Source organism: Bos javanicus, chromosome 4 (genome assembly GCF_032452875.1).
Source record: "Bos javanicus breed banteng chromosome 4, ARS-OSU_banteng_1.0, whole genome shotgun sequence".
Lineage (NCBI taxonomy): Eukaryota > Metazoa > Chordata > Mammalia > Artiodactyla > Bovidae > Bos > Bos javanicus.
The window spans coordinates 78,248,439-78,261,887 of NC_083871.1; the positions used below are offsets into that span (position 1 = coordinate 78,248,439).

At 41.0% G+C, this 13,449-nt stretch overlaps 1 protein-coding gene, 1 non-coding gene and 1 pseudogene across 4 annotated transcripts in view; 1 reads left to right on the forward strand and 2 right to left on the reverse strand.

Annotated features, from left to right (window-relative positions):
• Nucleotides 1-13,449, reverse strand: part of HECW1 (HECT, C2 and WW domain containing E3 ubiquitin protein ligase 1) — a 481,612-nt gene that overhangs the window by 93,829 nt on the left and 374,334 nt on the right. For all 3 annotated transcript variants that reach the window (XM_061414477.1, XM_061414476.1, XM_061414478.1), the window contains exons 12-14: nucleotides 12,088-12,221; nucleotides 9,757-9,878; nucleotides 7,052-7,237 (exon numbers count right to left, since the gene is read on the reverse strand). In XM_061414477.1, coding sequence (XP_061270461.1) covers nucleotides 7,052-7,237; nucleotides 9,757-9,878; nucleotides 12,088-12,221 — 442 coding nt within the window. The remainder of the gene's footprint in view (nucleotides 1-7,051; nucleotides 7,238-9,756; nucleotides 9,879-12,087; nucleotides 12,222-13,449) is intronic.
• On the reverse strand, nucleotides 1,916-3,776 carry LOC133246314 (mitochondrial import inner membrane translocase subunit Tim9-like; annotated as a pseudogene).
• Nucleotides 9,006-9,078, forward strand: TRNAC-ACA (transfer RNA cysteine (anticodon ACA)). Its single transcript has one exon. It is a non-coding gene; the product is annotated as a tRNA-Cys (tRNA).

Genomic DNA, 13,449 nt, shown 5'->3' on the forward strand with positions numbered 1-13,449 from the left:
GTGCCCTGGATTGTAGCCCACCAGGCTTCTCTGTCCTTGGGATTTCCCAGGCAAGAATACTGGAGTGGATTGCCATTTCCCTCTCCACAAAAAGTCTACAAACAACAAATTATGGTGAGGACATGGAGAAAAGAGGATCCTAGTATATTGTTGATAGGAACATAAATTGGTGCAGCTACTGTGAAAACAGAATGGAGGTTCCTCAAAAAACTAAAAATAGAACTATCATATGATCCAGCAATTCCAGTCCTGGGCATATATCCAAAGCAAACTGAAAATATTAATTCAAAAGATACATGCACCCCAATGTTCACAGCAGCATTATTTACAATAGGTAAGATATGGAAACAGCCTAAGTGTCTGTCAATAGATGCACGGATAAAGGAGATGTGGTATACACACATCACACATACACGTGTGCACGTGCGCGCGCGCACACACACACACTGGAATACTACTCAGCCATAAAAAGAAAGAAATTCTGACATTTGCAACAACATGGATGGATACAGAGGTTATTATCCTTAGTGAGGTAAGTCAGAGAGAGAAAAAAATACTGTTATATGTGTGAGGTATGTTATCACTTATATGTGGAATCTAAAAAATAAAACTAATTAGTGAATATAAGCAGACATAGACTCTCAGACACAGAAAACAAATATGCTTTTGTTTTGGTTGCCAGTGGTGATAAGGAAGGGGGGAGTGGCAAGATAGGGGAATGGGATTAAAAGAAATAATCTACTATGTATAAAATGAATAATCAACAAGGATATATTGTATGACACAGAGAAATATCTGTTATTTTATGATAATGGTAGATGGAGTATAATCTATAAAAATACTGCATCACTATGCTGTATACCGGAGAAGGCAATGGCACCCCACTCCAGTACTTTTGCCTGGAAAATCCCATGCATGGAGGAGCCTGGTGGGCTTCAGTCCATGGGGTCGCTAAGAGTCGGACAGGACTGAGCGACTTGACTTTCACTTTTCACTTTCATGCATTGGAGAAGGAAATGGCAACCCACTCCAGTGTTCTTGCCTGGAGAACCCCAGGGACAGGGGAGCCTGGTGGGCTGCCATCAATTGGGTCGCACAGAGTCAGACACGACTGAAGCGATTTAGCAGCAGCAGCAGCAGCAGCAGCAGCATGCTGTATACCTGAAACTAATATTATATTTGAATTATACTTCAATTAAAAATAGAGTATATTTTTATTAAAAATCATATAAAATCTGCCATCTTAGTTATTTTTTAAATGCACAATTTAGAGGCATTAAGTGCATTCTCATTGTTGTGTGGTCATCACCACTATTCATTTCCTAAACTTTTTCACTTTCCAAAACTGAAACTATGGTCCCATTAAAAGAAATAAGTCCTCATTCTCTCCTCTGCCTCACCCCCAAGTTCCTGATAACCTCTATTCTACGTTCTGTTTCTATTAATACGACTATTTTAGATATCTCAGATAAAAATTGTATGCAATTAAGGTTAATGTAAGCTTTATTTTAAATGAAAGAATTAATATATGTTCCATTAACAGGAAAGTATTCAAATCTTATTTTGTCTATTTAATCTATTGAACTGATGGATATAAAACACATTTGCCTACCTTTTGCATTTCTTCATTTCCTTTGCAGTTCTTTTATTTTTCTTTATATAATACGTATCTTGTTCTTTTGGCTCATAATGTATATATGATTATTGTAATTTAAACTGTGCCATTGATGAATATAAAATCTTTCTTTGACCTCATTTTTAGGATTTAGATTTCAACTCTCCTTTGTATGATATTAATACACCAACACTGATTTTTCTGTTATTGTTTTCATACTATATTAATATTTATTCTTTTACTATTAAACATTCTAAATTATCTCTTAGGTATGTCTTTTTTAAAGATATATTTGTTTGGTATCAAACCTGATAGTAGCTCCTTTCGGTAAGGAGATAGCATTCCCTATGCGGAGTACTACGAAGTGTAAGGAGTAACAAGTTTATCCTATTTCCACTTGCTGCCACAATTGTTATGCTTGGCTTTACCGTTGTCATTTTATTTTTAAATTCTAATTTTCTTTGCTTCCTTGTGGATTCTTTTGTGTGTTTTTGATACAAACACTGTATTTTGTTTGATTTTATCTTTTGTAGGAATTCAAGAGGGAAAAATCTTGCTTTAAATGGTACAATGATTGCCTTTTAAGTTTGTCAAGCAACTATATTTAGCCTTTGTTTTTCAAATTATCCACTTGACCTCCCCTTACACCCAACTAGGAACTTAGTACCACTTTCCTTGCCCTGCTCACCCACCCACTTTTTGTTTCCTCATCTTTTTTTTTTTCCAGTGATTTTCATTTATTTTATTTTTAGTAATAAAATTTTTTCTATCTCCTACATGATTGAACACATATTTTGCTTTAAAATTAACAGTCACTATTGAAGAAACAATGGTTTATTTTTTTAATCAAGTGACCAAGTTGCTGAATCTTAAGGCCTCAACAAGTGTTGCATCTTATTTTCATTGAACAATAAGACCTTCTATTTTGACCACTCCTGTATACATCAATGTTGTTTCTCCAGTGGTTTCCATTTGCCAGATTTAACATGGTGGCCATTACTTTCAGGGGATTCTATCAGGTGAATCCTCATTTCCAGTGCAATAGCTGTTGGCAATCTTTCATCAAAAGTCCATCCATTAGGACTTCTCTATCATGGCTGGCCAAGGAGTCCTGTTTTGGCAGCCAGGGCTTCATTCTGCTGAATATGATATTCCTGAAATCTCATAGATATTTGTTGAGTCATTTTTAAATACTTTCTGTAAGCAATGTTCTGAACAGGTGGTCTCTTCAGGTTTTATTTCTTTTCTTGTAAAGTCTTTAACACAGTCTAAACAGCAGGTTTCTATAAATTTACTGTAGGTTCCAAGAAATTCCTTAAAATGTTTTATCTGATTAGATTCTAGTATTTGTGCAGCCATATTCTTTTGGTACATTATTAGTCACCTTTTTTGATGCATGAGTTTCTTTTCTGTTCTGGAAAAGTAGTTGTCCAATCTTTGCTTGAATGTCTCCAGTAAGGCCTGATTTCTTCCTTAAGGATAGGCTCTTGCATCTGACCCCATAAAAGGCTGGGGGGCTGTGTTGCCAGTTGACTCTGTCTCCTCATCTTTTTAATTCTGGTCCAGGGATACTGATCCAAATTGTTCTTATACGAGTATTCCATTTTTATTATACATATTTTTCCATACTTTATTGAGCTTTTTCAATACAAAGCATTATCATTTTAAAGCAATTATTTACATTTATATTTGTGTATTTTATTGATTAAAATATCCATCACCAAAGTTTTTCAATGCTTGATTTTCCCATTATTGATTTTCTCTTCTGTATCATTTGTGAGCCATCTGAGAATGGCTTTTGGTGTTTTCTTAGGGCAGGCAAAAGAGTAGGGTGAGCCCTGAAGTCTTGCACATGAGGATTTTCCCTACTGTCTTCACACTTCAATAACAATGTTTTCTGGAAATGGGATTATTGAGCTTCAATCTTTCTCATCAATAACCTGTAGTCATTGTTCTGTGGATTTCTACAGTTTGGTTTTATGGATGGGAAGTTTGTGGTTTGTCTGATTTTTAATTCTTTTGTAAATGACTTTCACATTATCATGGCTGTATATTGGTAAGATTTTTAAAGTCTCAATGTAAAGACATTCCAGAGTAGCATTTATTTTAATTAATTTTACTGTAACTCAGTAAGTCCAATTAATCTGCCCATCTGAACAATCTGTTGTAGATCAAAGCTTTATTTTAAATATTTAATTAATAATTTAATATTTATAGTTCATATTTACTTATTGCTACTGTATCATTATTTTAATTTCTTCTTCAAGAAGATCTATAAGCCTTTCATCCGACAGAGACTTAGTGAGGGCCAGCTATGTGCCAGACACTATTCTAGGCCCTCAGAAGTTTCATCAATGAGCAACACAAAGACCCCTGCTCTCAAAGAGCTTAAAATTCTGCCAGGAGAAACAGACAAGACAGTACATAGAACAAACATGTAAACTCTACAAAGAAGCACACAGGCAAGGGGTCTTAAGGGAGTCTGTGATATTAAATTGGTTCTTGCTGAGAAAGTGAGATACATTTTTTTCTGGTTTTCATATATTTTTTTCACTGTATCCTTCACTGGTTGCAAAATGGTACCTTCTCCGTGCTTTGGGGGCTGCTTCCACGTTCATACTCTATAACCAAGATTCGATTTTACATAGTGTCATTTCTCCTCTCTCCTCCATTTATCCCTACGCTGTTACATTTCGTTGTTCCATGAAATTTTAAACCATTTATCCAGCCCACATCCTTTTCTAGTTTTTAACTGTAGTAAGAACACTTAATGAGTTTTCCTTTCTAACGAATGTTAAAGTGTAAAAAAATAAAAGAAAAAATTTAAAGTGCATAAAGTACAGTACTGTTAACTATAGGCACAATATTGGATAGCTGATCTCTAGAACTTATCTTGCATAACTAAAACTCTATTCCTGTTGAACAGAAACTCCCTACTTCCTCCTGCCCCCATCCCTGGGCAACCATGATTTTACCGTTTCTATGAGTTTGACTGTTTTAGATCTCTCATATAAATGGAATAATGCAGTCTTTGTCCTGTGATTAGCTAATTTCATTTAACACAGTGTCTTCCAGGTTCATCCATGTTGTAGTATGTCAGAATCTTCTTCTTTTTTAAGGCTAAATAATACTCCCTTGTATGTATATACCACCTTTTCTTTATCCACTCATCCATCAAGAGACATTTAGGTTGCTTCCATATCTTTGCTATTTGATTAAACCACAGTAGTACAGATATCTCCGAGATTTTGAGTTCAGTTCTTTTGAATCAATACCCAGAGTAGGATTGCTAGATCCTACGCTGGTTCTGTTTTCTTCTGTCTGCTTTCCTCTGGCTTGTTTTCTATGTGTGGGTTCTTCTTGCTCAATATAAGTCATGCGTTCTTGTGCCATTGTGTAGATGATAAACATATCTTTAAGATGTTTATTTCTATTTTCTGAAGAAAATTATACTAAAAGATATGCTTTTTCTCAAGACAAAGATTCTGTTTCCTTCACAAAGCAGGTCTTCAGAGGCCTCGTATTACTTTGTTGTTATGTGCATATTCCTTAGTAGAGGCCACCTCCATCTCACACCTGTCCCCGACAGGCTGTCACCTGTCCTACTGCCTGGGCCCCACCACCACCTGGATGACAACCATCCTCCACAGCTCAACCCTGGAGCCAACCTGAGGTGCACATGCAACCCCTATTGATGTTGGGCAGAGGCTATGTCCACCCTCTCCAGGTTTTCAAGATGACAGGTGAGTCAGATGCCATTTGGTCTTCCTTGTGGGGATGATGTGCATTCAAAGGCACCAAACAGCTCGGACCAGCCCTCCTCTTCCTACATCAGATCAGATCAGATCAGATCAGTCGCTCAGTCGTGTCCGACTCTTTGCGATCCCATGAATCGCAGCATGGCAGGCCTCCCTGTCAATCACCAACTCCCGAAGTTCACTCAGACTCACGTCCATCGAGTCAGTGATGCCATCCAGCCATCTCATCCTCTGTTGTCCCCTTCTCCTCCTGCCCTCAATCCCTCCCAGCATCAGAGTCTTTTCCAATGAGTCAACTCTTCGCATGAGGTGGCCAAAGTACTGGAGTTTCAGCTTCAGCATCATTACCTCCAAAGAAATCCCAGGGCTGATCTCCTTCAGAATGGACTGGTTGGATCTCCTTGCAGTCCAAGGGACTCTCAAGAGTCTTCCTACATGGTGCACACTAAAAGCAAAGGCTGTTGACTCTGAACGTGTTGACAAAGTGAGAAGCACGTTGGCTGGTGAGAAACCAGAAGATGGTCTAGTGTTCTGGAACCTGCTCTGTTTCTTTTGTATAGAAAGCACGTTTCCCACACCATGTTTCACTGTCATTCTCCCAGTGGAGGCCACATCTGGTAAATAAGAGTAGATTCTGTCTATGGTAGTTTTTCCACCATGCAAGGCACCGCCTGCCAAGGTCATCCTTGACTGCAGAGCTGGTCATAGAGATTCATTGTACTGGCGGACTTGCATCAATTAGAGGACACAATCTTTCCTCCCATATTTCAGAGGGCTTAGGTACTGGGACATGACAAAGTGTGGGAGAGGGGTTTCTGGTTTCCAGGGCACTGTGAAGCCCCATCAGCCGACTTCGGGGAACTGTGGTTTTACATGGTTATAATCACAGATGAAGAGAGCTGCATGATGCAGTTTCCTGTTGAGACACATATTTGCTGGCAACACTCCTGATTCTTTTGACACTAGAAGACCGAAGGAGTCTCTCTACTAAAGTTTATAAAAGATTACACAGGGACAATTCCTCGGTAGCCTGTTTGACCTGTCCTATAAATACATGAAAGTGATTGATGGTGATTAAGAAAGAGCATTCTTGCTTTAGCTGACTCAGCTAGGCTTCTACAGCATCCCTGGGAAAGACTAGTTTTGGTTAATGCCACACAAAAGCAAAATGCAAGCCAGTAACACTTCATTGGCCCAATTCACCCTGTTTTAATGAGAACTGAAGGCTTATTAGGGAAATCACAATGAATAACTTAATAATGTCACTCCCATTTAATTAATAATTTAACCCTCTGAGAGGGAACTAAGGAGGCAAAACAATAGAAAGGTCATTGAATAGAATCTGGTTTCACGTTCCAAATCTAAATTAAGAAATATGGAGCCTGTAGTTCTCAACTGGGTGTGATACTGTCCCCCAACCCTCCTCCCCACCCAGGGGACACAGCAATGTCACAACTTGTTGGAGGTGCTACTAGCATCGGTGGGCAGAAGTCAGGGACATTTGGAAACATTCTAAACATCAAGAGGCAGAAATCCCAATGCGGATAGTTACCCTCCCTTCTGCCTGGTGGCCAATAGCACGTCTCAGGTACAGGCTCTGAATCTCATCAACCTCCCTCCTCACCTGCTCATGGGTCTTCACCTTCTGATGTAGGGCCCCAGTAGCAGTCATGCTCACCTTTCCCTGCTGGTCCGTTTTGATCTCCCAGCCCCGGGGCAATTCCAGCCGCGTGTCCGCGAACATGTTGATGAAATTCACCAAGTCTCGGTTGTGCTGGTAGCGTTCGAAGTTGCGCGCATCCCGCCGGACTTTGAGGATCATGTGCTTCAAGCAGGTGCTACTGGTGAAGACTCGGTAGGCACTCTGAGATGGGGTCCAGGCAGATGGGGAAGGGTGTGGGGATTAGGAAAAACACAGACCAAGCATACTTTGAGCACCTTAATGGGATGCGATGTGGTTGTGAGCATTGAGGAGGAGGCCTTGGAAGCAGAGATCTTGCTCCAGAAGTAAATACCTGCCCACCGCGAACACACATGGACTTCCTCACAATCTGGCTCTACCACTGCTCCAGCATCCTAGGACACTGTCCAACTCCCCTGCATCTCAAGTTCCCCTTCCCCTCCTCCCTCCCCAACCCACTCTGCCCCAGCCTGGTTCTGCTCCCCTGAATCTCCTTATGACTCTCTGAGCATCTCCTCCCTCTCCTCCCTGGTTCCTCCTCTGACAGCACAGATTCATCCTTGGTCTTCTTCAAAGTGTTGAAAGTGAAAGTTGCTCAGTTGTGTCCAACTCTTCGCAACCTCATGGACTATACAGTCCATGGAATTCTCCAGGCCAGAATACTGGAGTGGGTAGCCTTTCCCTTCTCCAGGGGATTGCTCCTCTTATCCATCTATATAACAGGGTGTATTAGTTAAAGTTCCCTGTGAATTTTAGGTGGAAAAGGAAATGGCAACCCACTCCAGTATGAATTTTAGGGCTGATCTTCAAAGGTCTGCGACTCCTTTCTATGTACAAACGTGACTGTTTGTAGGGGTTGGAAGATGAGAAGAAATGAAGAAAGCTTCAGGAGTTTCTAGTTGTGCCACATAACCATTTTATGCTACCTGGGGCTGGTGGGTGTGTGTGGTTCAGGGAAAGACTGTGAGTAGCCAGAGCAGGCTGGGGAACAGCTCAGAGAGCACCACTATCTAGCTTTCTTGTCCTCCGTGACTCACCCCTGTACCACTGGGCAGCAGCTCTTGATCTAATCACTAGATGCCCAAGAGGTTTCCTAAATATAACCTGCTCAAAAACTAGTCCCTCCTCCCCTGCCACAGCTCCCATCACCTAATCAAACTACTGTTGAATGGGGACACCTAACTCGGGGGGGGGGGGCAAAGCAGAAAGGACTCAGACTTTCTTGGGTCCTCACCCACCATCCCCCTCAATCATAGTGGTCCCAAGCATGATTGATTCCCTGCAGAAATATCTCTTAGGCTGAGTTGTTTTTCCCTGCTCCCAGACCCTTTCTTAGGGAAGCACTTGATTATTGCTCACTTAAGCATTTGAACCAGGCTCTGTCTTAACCCCTCAGTCCCTCTCCCACAATTCTACCTGAGAAAATAACCTCTCAAACAGCTGGATTGTGTAACTGATGATAATGTCTGAGACTGCAGCTGGTTCTGGTTGCCTACTGAGGTAGATCCAGGTTCCTTTCCATGATGTACCAGGTAATTTGCTGCTATTCTCCACCCTCTGTTCCCACCTCTACCTGTCACCACACTCCAGCCCCACTAGACCCAGTCCCAGGCTGAGTCCTTTCTCCCACTGCCTAGAACCCCTGCCCTGTCAACTTTCAACTTTCAGGACTCAGTCTCCTCAGGACTGCTCCCTGAGTGTCCAGAGCATCACGTGTGTTTCCAGTGCACTTTGTTCCTCCCAGAGGACAGCTTTGTCCTATCACATTGGACTCATTTTTGCATGTCTGCTGCCCAACAAAACGGGGAGCTTCTGCTGATCAGGTATCACCCTAATCTGTCTTTACATCTAGCACCTAGATCTGTGCCTGAATCACAGAAAACACATGTCAAATGAAAAAAGCAGTGACTATAGTAATATCAGGATATCAGGGGGGCTTCCCAGGTGGACTTCCCTGGTGGCTCAGATGGTAAAAGCATCTGCCTACAATGCAGGAGACCCAGGTTCGATCCCTGGGTCGGGAAGATACCCTGGAGAAGGAAATGGCAACCTACTCCAGTACTCTTGCCTGGAAAATCCCATGGACAGAGGAGCCCGGTAGGCTACAGTCCATGGGGTCGCAAAGAGTCAGACCAAGCATGCATGCCAATATCATGTCATTGCTTTCTTGATGATACCAAAAAAAAAAAAAAAAGAGAGAGAGAGAGAGAGAAAGCTAAATATGTAAAAATCACATTCAATTAACCATAAGCAGATTATTTGATAAACTAATCATATGAAAAGGAAACCTATTATCTATTTTAAACTTTCTTTAATGAAAGTGATTTTATAAAATGATTCAGGTTGAAGGGAATCTGTCAATTTCCTAATTTTGTCTCTTAAAAATTTAACTCTAATAAAAATACACCTTTGTTTCCAAATACTTTCACTGACATTAACCCATTTGAATCTAACAAAAACCCAAAGAAGATACAGCATTCTTAAATCTAGCTTTTCTCCTTTTGGGGAAACTCACAGAGAATAGAAAGGAACCATGTTTTTTCTGTTCCTCTTCCCTGTCCCCACTCCTCACGCCACCCCACCCCACCCCCTTGCCTGAGTTAGAATGCTATCCTCTTTAATCTGTCCAATACTTTGCAAAGTTGTGTTTCGGGTCTTGCCAGAAGCCAGGCCAGGCCCCCTCTGTGTGTGGGAACACTCACATAGTTGGCATGCAGTACAGTGAAGAACTCAGGGTTGGTGATGAATTTGACCGCTGGAGACTGTAGCAGCAAGGTGATTTTTTGCGAGTTCACTGGAGAAAGTGACCCATCTCTTCTCAGATCTGGAAGAAGTGAAACAAAGCAACTGAATGCATTGGAAAAAGATCGCTTCAATTAGAGGACTTCTCTTTTGTGGCACTAGCAGCCTACAAGCCTTCACCAGCGTTGCTGGAGAGGACTGTTGTTGTGAATGGTGATCCAACCAGTGTCACAGTGATGGCCAGGTGTCCCAGCACTGTGTCTCAGTTGAGACTCATTATTTCCCAGAGTACTCCAGTGTAACTTCAGTTGGATCAAGTCCTTGAATAACTTGTCCCTTTTATCCCAATGAATTTTTCTTATTTTCTTTACAAGTTGCTCACCATAGCTATGTCAGTTTGTTTGCAGAAAGGATCACAATCCTTCCTCTCCCTTCATCCCCATCACTCTGAGACTTTGTAGCCTCTCCCCATGTTAAATCAAGCTGGCCTTGAGTTTTGCTTTAACCGACAAAATTTGCCAGAGGTTCTGAACCAGGGTTTTGAGAGGCCTGTAGGTCCCCACTTACTTTCTCTCCCTCATCATGAGAACAGCCTGTACAAGATGAAAAGCCATGGGGAGCAGGGACAAGCCACCCTGGCTGAGGCCACTTCAGGCCAGCCAGCCTGCGGCCTATTCCACAGCTGACCAAGGAGGCATGGGTGAGCCCAATGCCCTGAGGAATTACCTGGCAGAGCTCAGCTCAAACTGCCCACCTGCAGAATTGGGGCAGGGGGAGGTTAATACATGGCTGTGAGCTTCAGATACTAAGCTTTGGGATAATTTGTTATACAGCAAATGCCAACAGATCCAACACCAAACCCAAAAAGGAATTTTCTCTTCCTTTTCCCTCATATTTCCAATTATTCTACCACCTTACCAAATCTCTCTCAGCAGTCAAAGGAATTAATAATAGAAAAACCTTAACTAGTCCGTTTAGTTAATATATCTGATAAAATGATTAGAATGGAGGCATTTAAAATTGTTGATGGAACTATATATGTGTATTTAAAAAAGGCCATGAAAGGATCCACTCTTCTGCTTTTCAGAGAGAGCTGAGACCTGCAGGATGCGAAACACGTGGCTGTTTGCTCAGACTGCTCTGTACATGTTATCTGCCATCATTTACTCAATTTAAGAGATTTGGATTATCAGGATGTCGCTGTGATAATCTTATGCTATTACAGGTATAAACAATAGAAAACAATCTTTTCATCGAAGACAACTTTATCGTGATCATAGGGGCAAGAAGCAGGGGAGGGCTAAATTAGGAGTTTTGGGTTAATCACTATATAGATGCTTCCCTGGTGGCTCAGACAGTAAAGAATCCGCCTGCAATGTGGGAGACTTGGGTTCGATCCCTGGGTTGGGAAGATCTCCTGGAGATGGGCATAGCAACCCACTCCAATATTCTTGCCTGGAGAATTCCATGGACAGAGGAGCCTGGCCAGCTACAGTCCATAGCGTCACAGAATTGGGCACGGCTGAGCGACTAAACACATATATAATATAATAAAATATAACGTAATATAAAACAGGGATCTACTGTACAGTACAGGGAATTATATTCAATATCTTACAACAGTCAATATGAAAAAGAATATGAAAAAGAATATATATGTGTGAAACAGAATCACTTTGCTGTGCACCTGAAACTAACACAACATTGTGAGTCCACTATACTTCAGTTAAAAACAAACAAAAAAGAAGCCAATCTCAGGCTTTTCGAATATTTACATCCGAGTTCCATTCAGGCAGATTCAAAGAAATGAACACCAGACCCCCTAGTGGATGCTGATGGTATTTGGTAAAAAATTGTCCTGGGTGGTGGTGTATTTAAAATCATAAGACCAACGGAAAACCTCTTTACTGCCAGGTTCCTCTCTCAGGGGGGACTGTATTGATATTTTATTTTAAATACAAACAAGTCTTATTCCTATTGTTGTCACGTGGCTTCTTGGAAGGAGACCTTGAATTCTTATTGGATCTTTTACTTACAAGTGGAAAACATCCTTAGGACACCAATAAATAAATTTACACAACAAGAAATGATTAAGACACTGAAAAAAATCACCTTGATGCACAAGTACAAGTTCTCTTCACTGTGAATCCACTTTTTCTTTACATTCCTGGTGAGACACTTCTGTCTGTTTTTACCCTGCTGGCGCCAAGCATCTTTCTCCTCCTGGATTTTGCCCACCTCCCTGCTCTCCCTTATCCACCTTCCATCCCATGGGTATCCACTGGCCATACCTAAGCTCGAAGATTCAGCCTCTGAGTCACTCCCACCTCCTCCACCGCCTCCTGCTGGAACTGGATCACAAATTTGGCTACCAGAATCTTCTTCAGGCCTCTCTGTAGCAATGGTTCGCTGAATGTTTTGATACCTTTGCATCGGAAAGTGAAAAGACAGGAGTTAACTTTGGTTTGTTGGCTTGTTGAGGGGCTGACGCTCTGTCAGGTAAGTGGGGAAATCTGTAAAAAATTGTCTTGGATGTCAAGAAATGTCAGGAGAGAAGTGCTCAAAATTTTCCCAAGATACCTCATTTGCAAGACAAGTATCTCTAGGTGATTTGACTTCGTTTTGTTTTGTAAGCTATGATGAGTTTTAATTATGGTGACTTAAAAAAAAAATCAACACACAAAAAATCGTTATAAAAAACAGCCTCTGCCCTGCATTAAATGAAATTGGACTGAGTCTAAAATAATGGTGTGGGAAGGAACTTAAAAATATTACAGCTAAGATATCAAATCACCTCTCTTTGATTGTGATAAGTCTACAAACTAAAAGTTCTACTCGTTTTTATTTGACAGTTAACTGGTATGACTAGGAAGGAGTGTGCAAAGATTATACACTAAAAGATGCAAACTAATATATATAGAATTGATGAACAACAAGGGCCTACTGTATAGCAGGGGAACTATATTCAATATCTTGTGATAAGCCATAATGAAAAAGTATATATATATATATATATATATATATATATATATATAGCTGAATCACTTTGCTGTACAGCAGAAATTAACTCAATATCATAAATCAACCATACTTCAATAAATAACATTTTTAAACATTAAAAAAAAAAAAAACACTGGCAGACAAATAAATGCTTTCAGCTTATATGAAGGTTCCTTTGAGTTTTCTTCCAAGTTGGAGAATGAGTCAGTAGGCCAATCAGTCACCTAACTGGGTACTTACTAAATATTCACTGACTCTTCCAATGGGGCCTGCTCTGTGCTGGACTTTCAGACCAAAGAGAAGACTGGAATATGATCTCACTCTGAACACTCACAGTAAGGACACAGCAAAAAAGGGAAAGGCATGTAGACCATGACTCTGGTGATGTGAACATGATGCCCTACATGTATTAGAGTTATGAACAGAGACAAGGAAACACCCAAGCCAGCGTATGGACTTATCAGGGAGCTTGGAGGGAAGGTACACAGAGGAAATAAAACATGCCAAAGACTTCACCTGAGAGAACTCTGAGAAGCTTGGTGGTGGCACCAGGATGTGTAGGCATTGGGCAGGGCCAGGGAACCAGCACAGTGGCAGAAAGCACTAGGAGGTGCCAGCACTGGTTGGAACATTGTTCTCTAGGCCCAGAGCTA